This window comes from Ranitomeya variabilis, chromosome 1, assembly GCF_051348905.1.
Source record: "Ranitomeya variabilis isolate aRanVar5 chromosome 1, aRanVar5.hap1, whole genome shotgun sequence".
Taxonomy (NCBI): Eukaryota; Metazoa; Chordata; class Amphibia; order Anura; family Dendrobatidae; genus Ranitomeya; species Ranitomeya variabilis.
This window is the reverse complement of record NC_135232.1, coordinates 836687882-836701613: the sequence shown is the minus strand read 5'-3', so window position 1 is coordinate 836701613 and position 13732 is coordinate 836687882. Positions and strand designations below refer to the sequence as shown.

The window sequence follows — 13732 nt, the reverse complement described above, 5'->3', positions numbered from 1 at the left end:
CAATCTGCGCTCACTTCACTCTCCTCTCCTACGGACGAATCACATACATCCTGAGGAAATGAGAGAGCACCAGCTCTCACTTCCTTTGCCTGTATGTGGTTAGTCTGAAGGCAGGGAGAGTAATGTCAGCGCTGATTGGCCGCATGGATCACGAGACATTGTTATGATCCCCGGGAGAGCCAGTGCAGACAGTGCTGGAGCAGCACTGGCACCGTAGGGGAGTATAGGTGTTATTATTTTACACGGTTTCCCGGGTAGTGGACAACCACTAACACTTCACATTATCCTGCTGGCTTTGGAAACCACTGATTGAAATGACATGATGTTATTTAATCTGTTAATTCGCATTGTTCTCCCAAAGATTAACTACCGGCCGCAGTGTCATAGAGAACACAGCAGCGCTTGACCAAACGAGTGTTCTTCTGTAGAAGAGTCTTTGGCTGATCGTTCAGCTGACAGCCATCTAATTTGTATGGTGGCCTTTAATAATGGAGATATCTATTTTTTTATTTATTCACAAATAAATACCTTGGATGCGCCTTTGCTGAATACTAGATTGTCCTTTTTTTTGAGAAGTGTAGGTGAAAATCTTAATTATCGTTTCTGGATCGTTTAACTGGTAATGTTCATAATACGAATAGTAAACTTGGCTTGGAGTACTCACCACAAATCCAAATATTATGGTCAGAAAGAATCCACCAATGAAACCTTCCCATGTCTTTTTGGGTGACAGCTAAAAGATCAAATAATATCAATTAAAAAGGTAAAAACTGGAATTGATATAATATATAGAATTTATATTTCACCTATGCATTTTTTACATACAGCTAAACCTAAGGACAACAAATGGGAATGGGGGAAAGACCATGCCTGATCTAATGGTAGCAATGCATTCATTACTTAGCAGCAGAGTAAGACTAAAATGAGATCTTCACACACGTCTTCTACAAGACACATATTAACCCATCGACTGCAACTTACCTTTATTAATGGGGTCCTACCGAAAAAGAACCCGAAAAGATACGCCATGATATCATTACAGATAACAATAGAAACTGGAACTAGAAACCTAGAAGCATGAAAGAAACATATTAATACTACAGATATTTCTCTCTCTGTCATGAATGTTGTGTAACCTAATTAGGTTTTTTGTTGTTTTTTTTGTTTGTTTTTTTTTTTTTACATTTTTTGTTTCCTATGGAATTTTATAGAAATTGAAATAAAAGACTATGGAAAAAAATTATTTATACAGTTATTCTATTACACACCCAGGGTAGATTGAAGTAAAAATTAAAATAAAAGTCATATTAAAGGAACTGTCCAAAATGGGGCTAAAATGATATTTGTGTCAGTACCTACAAGGGATGATTACCTGCTAATATTTTTTTCTCAGATATTGCTGTTTGGATGCTTTTTAGCTCAGCTCCATTGGATCAGAATTGTGCTCTGTGACTACCGCTTAGCTACAGAGCCTACAGGAAGTCAGATATTCTAAGACACGCCCCCTATTAAATTATTGTCTCAGGCTGCTCTCTGTGTATTACAACAAGTCCCACCCAGGAAGTCAGTGCAAGAGCGCCAGATTATCTGTTTGGGGAGGACAAATGCTAATAAAATACAGATTACTAACTCACCAGTTTGAAAAAATGATCAGGGAAATGTCACATACTTAATGAGGGGAATCCACCTTCTTAAAAAAAAAAAAAAAAAAAAAAAAACAACAAGAAAATGAAAAAAAATGTACAGTTTTTTAAAAAAAAAAATGTATCCACTAACACCGACTATACCCTAAATCTATAAAATTTGCCCCGAACAATTGTATAGTTCTCTATAAAGCCACATATCTAAAAAAATAGTTTCATGTTGCACACAATGTGATAGGATATGGCTTTTTATAGCAACAAGGATGTAATATGTAAAAAGGTACACTAAATATATGTACACGATCTATACCACTACTAATATCATTAGATACTTGTAAGTTGTAGTTCATGTAGGACAAAATATTAAGCACCCAACATAGACTTATTAGTGATATTGCAAGGCACAAGGATTTCCATGACCAATTAGTGAGCACAGCTTCCACGATCCATAAAATGGATGCATATACACGACTTCACAAATCTAGTCTTGGTTCCTACTATGGCAGAAAGTAGTCATGCATAAAAATAAAAAAGTACCAAGCTCAAGATTTTTGCACTTCACTATGCATTTTTTAGGATTTTCAAAATGCAATTCTATTTAATTACGGATTTGCAAAGAATAATCTTTTTTTTTTTTTTTTAAATGTATATTTAAATACAATATAGATTTGTTTGCAGTTTTCCCCACGTGAATGATGAAACCATCAAACTATACAAAAAAAATTCCCTTGACTAAGCGTATAGCGAAACGTACAGAGAAAAAGCTGACACTATGGTGCTGTTTTAGTTATATACTTCCCTATGTAGTTTCTGCATTTGCGGTTCTAAAGTCATAGGTGTTGTGCAATTATATTTTGGCATGAATTATTTCCTCCACTCTTGGACTTTCTGACATTTATCCATTTATATTGCAGAACGTATCTCTCTATGTAATCTCCATCATCTATTTCCATTTGTGGCCTTGAAGGCCTGAGATCTATGCAATTATCTAATCTATTTGGTAGGGGTTTATTTACTCCACTCCCACATTTTTGCACCCAGTACTTTATGGCAATTATGTTATTGCATTATCTGTTTTCTTTGCTATTTTATTTTCGCAATTGTTGCTCTACTGTATGGGCTTTGGGCAATTATATTGTGTAGGTGCCCATGCTTTTCATTCGTATTTAATACCTTAGTACATATGCATTGTAATAGCTGTGATATAGATATATTTTTTTTTTAGGTATAGAACATATTTTTCCTATTGGTTTTATTCCAACTATATATTAGCACTTATTGGGTAATTTTTGCACAATATAACATCTTATTCCCGGCTCATGACTGGCTTCTTTTCTTCTTTGCTAGTTTTTAAACAATTAGAAAAAAAAATAAACATAATAAAGTATTGATCTATTTCAATGGTTTGTTGTCCGGTTTGTATCAATTTGTAGATCTGTATTTTATACATTTGGTTGTATCACCATAGTAGATAAACTGCGTTGGTGTATTGTAATTGTACGTACTAAAATGCATCACAAAAAAAATTTGCAGATTTTTTTTTAAAAATGCCACCCCGGTTAAAAACCATGCGGTAAACACAGTTGCATACAAATTTAGAGAAAGTATTCTTCACCTTTTAACACCATGTTGTATTTGAATCCAACATTCAGTACCGATTAGTTTCTTAATTTTTCTTACATTGTTTTTTCCTGATACTGAGCCCCAAATTCCCGGCACACACATGGGGGTAAAAGAGTTGGCCTCCTTTTATTCAATAATGTCAGAAACTGCGAATACCTCCTACACGCACCCCAGCACTGCACTTTGAGGCTCACGGTATGTTCTGGGTGGGCAGGGTTGTTCCTGGCCATCCACTATTCACTCAGTTAAACTAGCAGTGGTCTTAAAGGGAATGTGTCAGCAGGATTTCCCACCACAAACTATTTATATGTGCACGTAGCTCGCTCAATGACTAGTTCAGCAACAACCTTTATGTGGCCAGTCTGTTCCTCAATTTCTGAAAAAGCAGCGTTTGAATAATATGCAAAAGAGGTAGTTCCAAAGCCTGTCACTTCAGCTCAATTCCCTGCCCAGCGCCATCTCCTCCTGCTTCCCTGCCCAGCGCCACCTCCTCCTGCTTCCCTGCCCAGCGCCACCTCCTCCTGCTTCTCTGCCCAGCGCCACCTCCTCCTGCTTCCCTGCCCAGCGCCACCTCCTGCTGCTTCCCTGCCCAGCGCCACCTCCTCCTGCTTCCCTGCCCATCGCCACCTCCTCCTGCTTCCCTGCCCAGCGCCACCTCCTCCTGCTTCCCTGCCCAGCGCCACCTCCTCCTGCTTCCCTGCCCAGCGCCACCTCCTCCTGCTTCCCTGCCCAGCGCCACCACCTCCTGCTTCCCTGCCCAGCGCCACCTCCTCCTGCTTACCTGCCCAGCGCCACCTCCTCCTGCTTCCCTGCCCAGAACCACCTCCTCCTGCTTCCCTGCCCAGAATCACCTCCTCCTGCTTCCCTGCTCAGCGCCACCTCCTCCTGCTTCCCTGCCCAGCGCCACCTCCTCCTGCTTCCCTGCCCAGCGCCACCTCCTCCTGCTTCCCTGCCCAGCCCCACCTCCTCCTGCTTCCCTGCCCAGCCCCACCTCCTCCTGCTTGCCTGCCCAGCGCCACCTCCTCCTGCTTCCCTGCCCAGAACCACCTCCTCCTGCTTCCCTGCCCAGAATCACCTCCTCCTGCTTCCCTGCTCAGCGCCACCTCCTCCTGCTTCCCTGCCCAGCGCCACCTCCTCCTGCTTCCCTGCCCAGCGCCACCTCCTCCTGCTTCCCTGCCCAGCGCCACCTCCTCCTGCTTCCCTGCCCAGCCCCACCTCCTCCTGCTTCCCTGCCCAGCCCCACCTCCTCCTGCTTGCCTGCCCAGCGCCACCTCCTCCTGCTTCCCTGCATCAATTGGTGATCATCGTGGTATCGCAATGTGCTTTTATAGGCAATTCTAGGGGCATTTCTAAAATGTGCATTAAGTGGGATTCACAGGTCCGCCATTTACAGTTGGAGGAAGGACAGGGATTTCCAGATTGGCTGCGGGTCACAAAACAAATTGAACCCAATCATTCGCCATTTATATCATCTGGCACCTGGCAATCCTGAGATACCAGAAATGCACTTAGTTCTTATTAGTCTTTAAAAGTAAAACCCAGCTGTAAGCCTATACATTATAGTGTCCATTTGCCCTACCTTGGCAGAACTGCTGTAATGGCAGAAAGTAGCCCAAATATCCTGTTCTTAGCATTAAGCAGAATTTGTGCTTGCATTTGTTATTGCAAATAGCAATGTCAGAATATACTTGTCCTTAAACCAGTTCTTATACCCTGCACACAAAAAATCTGAGTGGAGTCGCTGAGTGGGGCAAGTTACATTACAGGAATATAATTACAGTACGTAATTAAAGAATATATCTGTAGCCAAGTGAGAATCATCTGCAGGGGGCGCTATCAGCTGGATACATTAGGATTAGGCAAGCCTCAAGGAACACAGCAAATATGGCACGTGATGTCAGATCTTACCAGATAATCCCTTCAAAAAGATTTTGGATGATAAGATGAGACTGTGTGACAGTGATCAGCAAAGTGACATGAGTCCATCCAAACTGTTAATAGGGGAGACAACACAACAGTCAGCAAATATGACAACTATGCAAGTAGCAAGGACTTTTTACACAGAAAAATTAAACAGGACTGGAGAAAGGACATGGGACAAGATGGTGAAATGCACTGCTCAGTATTGAAATTGCAACAGCTAGAAGGGTACTTTATGGACTTATGGAAATCACAGAATACATAAACATGTAAATGATGAAAACAAATTAAAACAAAAGTTTCAAAACATCTCAATTAATTCAGTATAAAGTATGAAGTACACTCCCTTATATGCCTTGACAAGCTATCAATGAGGTTATTAACAGTTGTCTGAGGAATGTTATGCCACTCTGAATGCACTCCAAACAAATCATCAAAATCCTCTGCTGGCAGCTCCCTTTGCAATTACTAACCAGTGATGTTCCACATGGGATAGATGGGAGACACTGCAAGCCATGGGAAAACGTTTGGGCCACGCAGGCTTCAAACAGTAGCAAGACCAACATGCTACCCAGCATTATCTTGAAAAACAGCTCCTGGGACATTTTGAATAAATATCCATACCACTGGTTTCATGATTGGTCAGTTCTGTACTGCAACTAAAATTGGATATCACATACTAAGACAAAGCCTATGTGTTAGATGTCCAGCTACACGTGTTCCATTGAACTCAAGTCACCTCTCTCAAAGGCTATCATAGTGCAGAGCAAGTTGGGAATGGAGGCTGGAATGGAGGTCTATCCTATTCATTGACAAGTCTTTCTTTTGTCTTGCACACAATGATACCAATGATAGCTGGAGATTGGTCTGGAGACCAGGTGGGCAATGCGATTAAGAGATCTTCAAGAGGGACTGTGAAAGTGTCCCAGGAGCCATTTTATTTTTTTTCAATATGACAACACCAGGTAACATGTTGCTTGTGCTACTGTGAGCAGCCTGCATGGCCTAAACGTGCTACCTGCAGCATGCATGGACTCATCTCAGAATGGACATTGATTTCCAATTGAAAAGGGAGCTGCCAGCAGTGGATCTTGATGATTTGTATGTTCAGTGTAGCAAAATATCCAACAAGCATCCATTAATTACCTAACTGATAACATGCCAAGGTGTATACTTCAGCATTTGCATATCAGTAAAATGTCTTTCATTCCTGTGATTTCTAGAACTACATGACTTTTCCTTCTTCGTGTTGCAGTTTAAATTTTGAGGAGTGTCTAAAAACCATGGGAAGGTGTCTTGGTCATGTAATGGATGGACACACAGCTGCACATGTAATAGCTGACAACTGTACTGTAACAGTAATGAGCCGTGCGTCTGTGTGCCCATCACATGACCAGCATTTAGATATCCTCTCAAAGGGACAATGAAGGTTACTAAAAAATGAGGAATTCGCATGAAGAAGCAGCAGAAAGGGGAATGTTCATTTAAAGGGTTTGTGCCAAGTTTGGCAATTATCCCCTATTCATTATATAGGGAGTAACTGCACTCTGATCTCTCCAGCAGTCTCATACAAATTGAATAGAGCGAACGTGAGCGTGCAAGAATGCAACTACATTCAGACGGGACTCTTCACAGCCCAGTTCCCAGGATCAGTGAGGGTCCCAGCAAATGGTTAGTTATCCCCGGTACTATGGATAGGTAATAGTTTCCAAACTTGTCACAAACCCTTTAATGTCGGCAAACAGAAATGGGAAATACAGGAAATAGTGGACACATACACGAATACTAACACAAACACAATTTACACACTGCACAAATTCTGGACTTCTCTACTTCCCATTTACCACCTGAGGAAAGCACAGAGAGCAGCGGGCACCGCTGGATAGCTTGACTTCTCCATGGCTTTGAACTGCCAGGGAACCTGTTACTCCATTTTTGGTGCCCAAACCACGAGCAGCATGACTCGGAGCCTAACGTACGACTGCAGCCAGGTATGTTCCTTTCAGAAATGCTCCAGCGTTTCAACACAAACACAGTTTGATGAGGCGGCTGTGCTCCGGGTGACTGACGGGTCTCTCCCATGTGTCTACACAGGGAGACATTTGTTAAACACCTAGAGCGGGCGGGAAAATCAGCCGGGGACGAGTTCGGACCAATCTCGTCTCTTTTCAGTCCTCGGCTGAGCATTTCTGAGAGACATAACTAATTGCAATCGTGTAGCTGTAGCCCGCCTGTGATTCGGTCAGCTTGGGTGGAACAAAATGGACAGGTAGGTCCTCTTTCAGGAATTTATACGCCCCCAATTACCAGATAAATGCTAGAAAAGAATCACTTTGGCTTCTGTCAGGCTGGCAAAACCTTTTTTTCTGATGTGTAGTAAAGAACAATCTTTTCCACACAGAGGTATTCAGTAGAAAAAAAAACAAACCTACATGGCCTCAGTGTGTGTCCGCACCCAGAGTGTCCTTAACTATCAGCACATGGTAGAGTTCAGCGCGGTGCTGTAAACAATAGGAGAAGCATGTGAGGCGTCACCTCCACACTTGCCAATTCCCAGAAATATCTCCTCATGTAAACAGGGAGGAAAGCTATCCGCCATCTCAACTTATAAATATGCATGCTGCATTACCAGGGGGGAAAACTCTAAAGAGCTGCACCAGCCTGCACAAACACCTAGCCACGTCACACCGCCAGGCTACTGCAGCCATACAAATAGCACCCCAAGTACACATGGCTGTGTGCAGTCCAGCAAAACGGCAGATCACACTTGGACAAATTTTAGTCTGTAGGACCATGCACATGTCCAATGGTCAATGGGTCGGTCAAAGAAAAAAACAAAAAACAAACGGATCGTACTCTGATGACATCTGAGTACAGTCCGATTTTCAGGGACTAACACAACATAGAAGATGGAGAAATTTGTATTTCCCCATCTTTTCCTCATCTGAAAAAATTGGATCACACTGTGCAGATACTCCGATCAGAGTGTGATGAGCATAATTGCACCAAATTCCTCAGATGAGAGAAAATACAGTTGTGTGACCCTAGCCTAAAGCAAACCTGTCAACTTGCCCATGGGTATGTTCACACACAGCATTTTAGACGCGGTTTTTATACACCCAAAATCTTTTGGTAGTAAAAAACAATGCATAAAATATGTGCCTTTTTACGCCTTTCTTTCATACATTTTAGCCCCTTTAGGCTGTGCATTGTGTCTCCATAGCTTTCCACAGCAGGTATGACAGTCAGGTCGGGGTCCAGCTCTGCCCCAGTCTGTTTAGATGCCTGCTGTCACATAGGCAGGGACGATAAGAGTACACCTTGTCACCCTTGTAAGAGTACCCTATGGTATCTCCATGTACTATTACTATTATTTACTCACTGCAGGGTATTAGTTCATTGTTTTTATTCTAGGTAACTGCTTAAAACTGCTTATATAGAGACACATATGCAAAATCCTTTGTTCTAATAAGGTCATTTGAAGGAGTCGTCTCATCATCATAAAGAGTAAAATTGCTAAGTCTGTGTAAAAACAAACAACTTTGCAATGTATTTCTTATTAAAAGTACTCTCCATTCTCCATTACTAGGGCTTATTAATTCTATAGCTTACTGCTTATTGCATAGGTTACGTGCCACTTCTACAGGTATTCAGAGATGGCCGGTCCAAGGAATGCAGGGCTTACAAGCTCTTTGCTAGAGAGTTGGTAAGCGCTGCCCTGAAGCTGGCCAATTGACTGCTTTTACCTTGAAGCCAAGCACAGCACAGCTAATCCAGTCCAAGTATACTGCATACAGCAGCCAAGGACTCGTCCTTATGGACTGCAGTGACGATATGTGAGAAGTACAGGAATAGTCAGCTCTGCTTTGTTATTTTTCATGCTTTGGATGGAGTTGAGCTTCACATGTTAATATCCCTGGATTAAATGAACAAATGCAGACCTGTGCACAAGAGGCTTATCATGCAAAGACATGGCAAGGGATATCATTAGCTTCTGCACAGAGGAATGGATACCAACCATGTAAAACTGGAGGCGGTATTGCTTCTTCACTAGGCTCAATACAAACATGCAGAAACCTAAGTGACAAAAAAAAGAGGAGAAAACAAAGGGTTAAATATATTTGAATATTCACTTAAAGCAAACAGCTTAAAGCTAAGGGAGTACTTAATATGAACGAACATGTGATGGGGTGGATGCTGTACAAGCGTTCACTGCAGGGGGCTGTGATGGGGTGGATGCTATGCAAGCGCTCACTGCAGGGGGCTGTGATGGGGTGGATGCTGTACAAGCGCTCACTGCAGGGGGCTGTGATCGGGTGGATGCTGTACAGGCGCTCACTGCAGGGGGCTGTGATGTGGTGGATGATGTACAAGCGCTCACTGCAGGGGGCTGTGATGGGGTGGATGCTGTACAAGCGCTCACTGCAGGGGGCTGTGATCGGGTGGATGCTGTACAAGCGCTCACTGCAGGGGGCTGTGATCGGGTGGATGCTGTACAGGCGCTCACTGCAGGGGGCTGTGATGTGGTGGATGATGTACAAGCGCTCACTGCAGGGGGCTGTGATGGGGTGGATGATGTACAAGCGCTCACTGCAGGGGGCTGTGATGGGGTGGATGCTGTACAAGCGCTCACTGCAGGGGGCTGTGATGGGGTGGATGCTGTACAAGCGCTCACTGCAGGGGGCTGTGATGGGGTGGATGCTATACAAGCGCTCACTGCAGGGGGCTGTGATGGGGTGGATGCTGTACAAGCGTTCACTGCAGGGGGCTGTGATGTGATGGATGCTGTACAAGCGCTCACTGCAGGGGGCTGTGATGGGGTGGATGCTGTACAGGCGCTCACTGCAGGGGGCTGTGATGGGGTGGATGCTGTACAAGCGTTCACTGCAGGGGGCTGTGATGTGATGGATGCTGTACAAGCGCTCACTGCAGGGGGCTGTGATGTGGTGGATGATGTACAAGCGCTCACTGCAGGGGGCTGTGATGGGGTGGATGATGTACAAGCGCTCACTGCAGGGGGCTGTGATGGGGTGGATGCTGTACAAGCGCTCACTGCAGGGGGCTGTGATGTGGATGCTGTACAAGCGCTCACTGCAGGGGGCTGTGATGGGGTGGATGCTGTACAAGCGCTCACTGCAGGGGGCTGTGATGGGGTGGATGCTGTACAAGCGCTCACTGCAGGGGGCTGTGATGGGGTGGATGATGTACAGGCGCTCACTGCAGGGGGCTGTGATGTGGTGGATGATGTACAAGCGCTCACTGCAGGGGGCTGTGATGGGGTGGATGCTGTACAAGCGCTCACTGCAGGGGGCTGTGATGGGGTGGATGCTGTACAAGCGTTCACTGCAGGGGGCTGTGATGGGGTGGATGCTGTACAAGCGCTCACTGCAGGGGGCTGTGATGGGGTGGATGCTGTACAAGCGCTCACTGCAGGGGGCTGTGATGGGGTGGATGTTGTACAAGCACTCACTGCAGGGGGCTGTGATGGGGTGGATGCTGTACAAGCGTTCACTGCAGGGGGCTGTGATGGGGTGGATGCTGTACAAGCGCTCACTGCAGGGGGCTGTGATGTGGTGGATGTTGTACAAGCGCTCACTGCAGGGGGCTGTGATGGGGTGGATGCTGTACAAGCGCTCACTGCAGGGGGCTGTGATGTGATGGATGTTGTACAAGCACTCACTGCAGGGGGCTGTGATGGGGTGGATGCTGTACAAGCGCTCACTGCAGGGGGCTGTGATGTGGTGGATGCTGTACAAGCGCTCACTGCAGGGGGCTGTGATGGGGTGGATGCTGTACAAGCGCTCACTGCAGGGGGCTGTGATGGGGTGGATGCTGTACAAGCGCTCACTGCAGGGGGCTGTGATGGGGTGGATGCTGTACAAGCGTTCACTGCAGGGGGCTGTGATGGGGTGGATGCTGTACAAGCGCTCCAGGCAGGGAGCTGTGATTGGCTGGATGTTGTACAAGGGGGCTGTGATGGGGGTGGATGTTGTATAAGCACTCTATCCACACTGTGTGGTATCACACAACGTGATAGTGTAGCGCATAATGGCTACTCACCCACGACATAGAGTGCAAACGATATAAAGCGATGATAGCGGATGAGGAATTGTAGAGATTCTTCCCTTTGTACAAATGTTGCAAAATAGTCCGCCAAAGTCTCCCCATAGAAAAAATAGTTAACGCATAGAAGAAAGTACCTGAAATAAAGGACATGAAGAATTTACAATCTGACAGAGGTCATATTTGGTGATTTTACTGTGGACATACAGCAGGTGACATAAGTATTGAATGTGTCACCCATTTCCCAAGTGTATATCTAAAGGGACATGAAATTCTAACCAGATGTTTGTAAGAAAACATGGGCAATCCCTGCATGTTTTGTGGATAACAGTCGCAAAACATGTGGCCTCGGGCACTCAAACATGTCACTCAAGAAACCGAGATACTGGGTGCATACCCGAGCAACCTTGGCAAAAGCGAGTAGCGAGCTTTTTCTCTCATTATTAGTCTAATCTAATCTAATCTAATCACAGATGTCCATAAATTAAGTTATGTATAATAATGAGAAATGACACAGGGAAAACGTATTGAACGCATGTAGCAAGAAAGGTGCCAAAAGCTACAGAAAGTCAGGACACCAACTGAAATATGCATTTTAGGCAAAAGAAAATATTTTAATCTTTCACATTTTAAAAAATTACTAAAAGAAAAATGGGCGGATGCAAAAGTTTGGGCATCCTGCATGGTTAGTACCAAGTAGCACCCCCTTTTGAAAGTATCACTTGTAAACACTTTTTGCAGCAGGCAAAGATTCTTTCAATTCTTGTTTGAGGGATTTTCATCTCTTCTTCCAGTTCTGCGAGATTCCTGAGTCGTCTTACATGCATTGCTATTTTGAGGTCTAGAAACAGATTTTCAATGATATTCAGATCAGGGGACTGTGAGGGCCAAGTTAAAACATTCACCTTGCGCCTTTTGATGTAGTTTATTGTGGTGATTTTGACTTGTGTTTAAGATCATTATCCATTTGTAGAAACCATTCCAGCTCAAAAGAAAGGCAACACCTTTATATGCACATGATGCATATAAACTCAAATAAAAGTGGGCTTTTTCTGTCTGTCTGCATCATGTGCATATAAAGGTGTGGCCTGCCTTTCTCTTGAGCTGGGCATTAATGATGTGGTCTCCCTTGGCTGTGTGTCCACTAGTTGGGCTCAGTCCATCTTAGCCCTTATCTACACAAGTCACTTGACAAATGGTAAGGTTTTTGATATTAGAGTTAGGAATGTCCCAACTATGGTTGCCGTGACAAAGCGGCAAAAAACATGTTAACTAAGTACTTTCTCTTATTTTCATGAAGGCAAAGCAATTTCTGTGTTTGAGATGAAAATTACACAGACAAAACCACTAACAATTGGTCAATATAAAGCATAAAGTGGGTATGATAAAACGTAACTGTTAATACAACAAAGAAACATAAAAAATAATGGTCACCCAAGTGAAAACACACATAGAGGCAACGTCTCAGCCATATAGTAAATGGTAACCGAGACCAACAAAAACCTCTTATAGGATTTAAAAGATTCCGGCTGCGTTACTGCTTACGGAATCAAAGAAACTATGGTGTAATAATATTGGGACACTGTAAACAGACTACACCAGTAAAGCAGCATCAATATATCTACACACTTAGCCGCATATGAGGACAAATGGTTGGCTACCTTCAACCATAGTAAAAAGTGTAAGGCTGTTCATAATAAAGAAAAGAAAAAAATGGAACAGTCTCACCAAGTGGAAGGGCATCAGAGCACCGGAAATTTCCTGGTTAGGCGGTGATCCGGAAAGGGAAGAGATGACAATCCCTATGTCAATCCCTATAGGGCTACCATCCTGCAGGACAGGATAGAGGGTGGCAGGACTCTATGTCCCTCCTTTATTTAGCACTTGAGCACCTTTCTCCTCATACAAGCAAGTCCCCTGATGAAATAGCTTGAAAGAAACGCGTCGGGACGACATCATAGGGAGAGTGCAGGGCATGTGTGTGCAGGGGTAGTTGTGGACTGCCCTTGTAAGGGCAGGAGTCTTGGGGATAGCCTAATGGTAGCCCTATAGGGATTGACATAGGGATTGTCATCTCTTCCCTTTCCGGATCACCGCCTAACCAGGAAATTTCCGGTGCTCTGATGCCCTTCCACTTGGTGAGACTGTTCCATTTTTTTCTTTTCTTTATTATGAACAGCCTTACACTTTTTACTATGGTTGAAGGTAGCCAACCATTTGTCCTCATATGCGGCTAAGTGTGTAGATATATTGATGCTGCTTTACTGGTGTAGTCTGTTTACAGCGTCCCAATATTATTACACCATAGTTTCTTTGATTCCGTAAGCAGTAACGCAGCCGGAATCTTTTAAATCCTATAAGAGGTTTTTGTTGGTCTCGGTTACCATTTACTATATGGCTGAGACGTTGCCTCTATGTGTGTTTTCACTTGGGTGACCATTATTTTTTATGTTTCTTTGTTGTATTATCTCTTATTTTCATGC

At 44.1% G+C, this 13732-nt stretch overlaps 1 protein-coding gene across 2 annotated transcripts in view; it reads right to left on the bottom strand.

Annotated features, from left to right (window-relative positions):
- CDS1 (CDP-diacylglycerol synthase 1) overlaps positions 1–13732 on the bottom strand; it is a 119908-nt gene that overhangs the window by 21983 nt on the left and 84193 nt on the right. For both annotated transcript variants that reach the window (XR_013218310.1, XM_077275798.1), the window contains exons 5-9: positions 11247–11386; positions 9205–9263; positions 5175–5257; positions 982–1069; positions 665–733 (exon numbers count right to left, since the gene is read on the bottom strand). Coding sequence is in view for 1 of the 2 variants with exons in the window: in XM_077275798.1 (XP_077131913.1) it covers positions 665–733; positions 982–1069; positions 5175–5257; positions 9205–9263; positions 11247–11386 (439 nt within the window). In the remaining variant the exon portion in view is untranslated. The remainder of the gene's footprint in view (positions 1–664; positions 734–981; positions 1070–5174; positions 5258–9204; positions 9264–11246; positions 11387–13732) is intronic.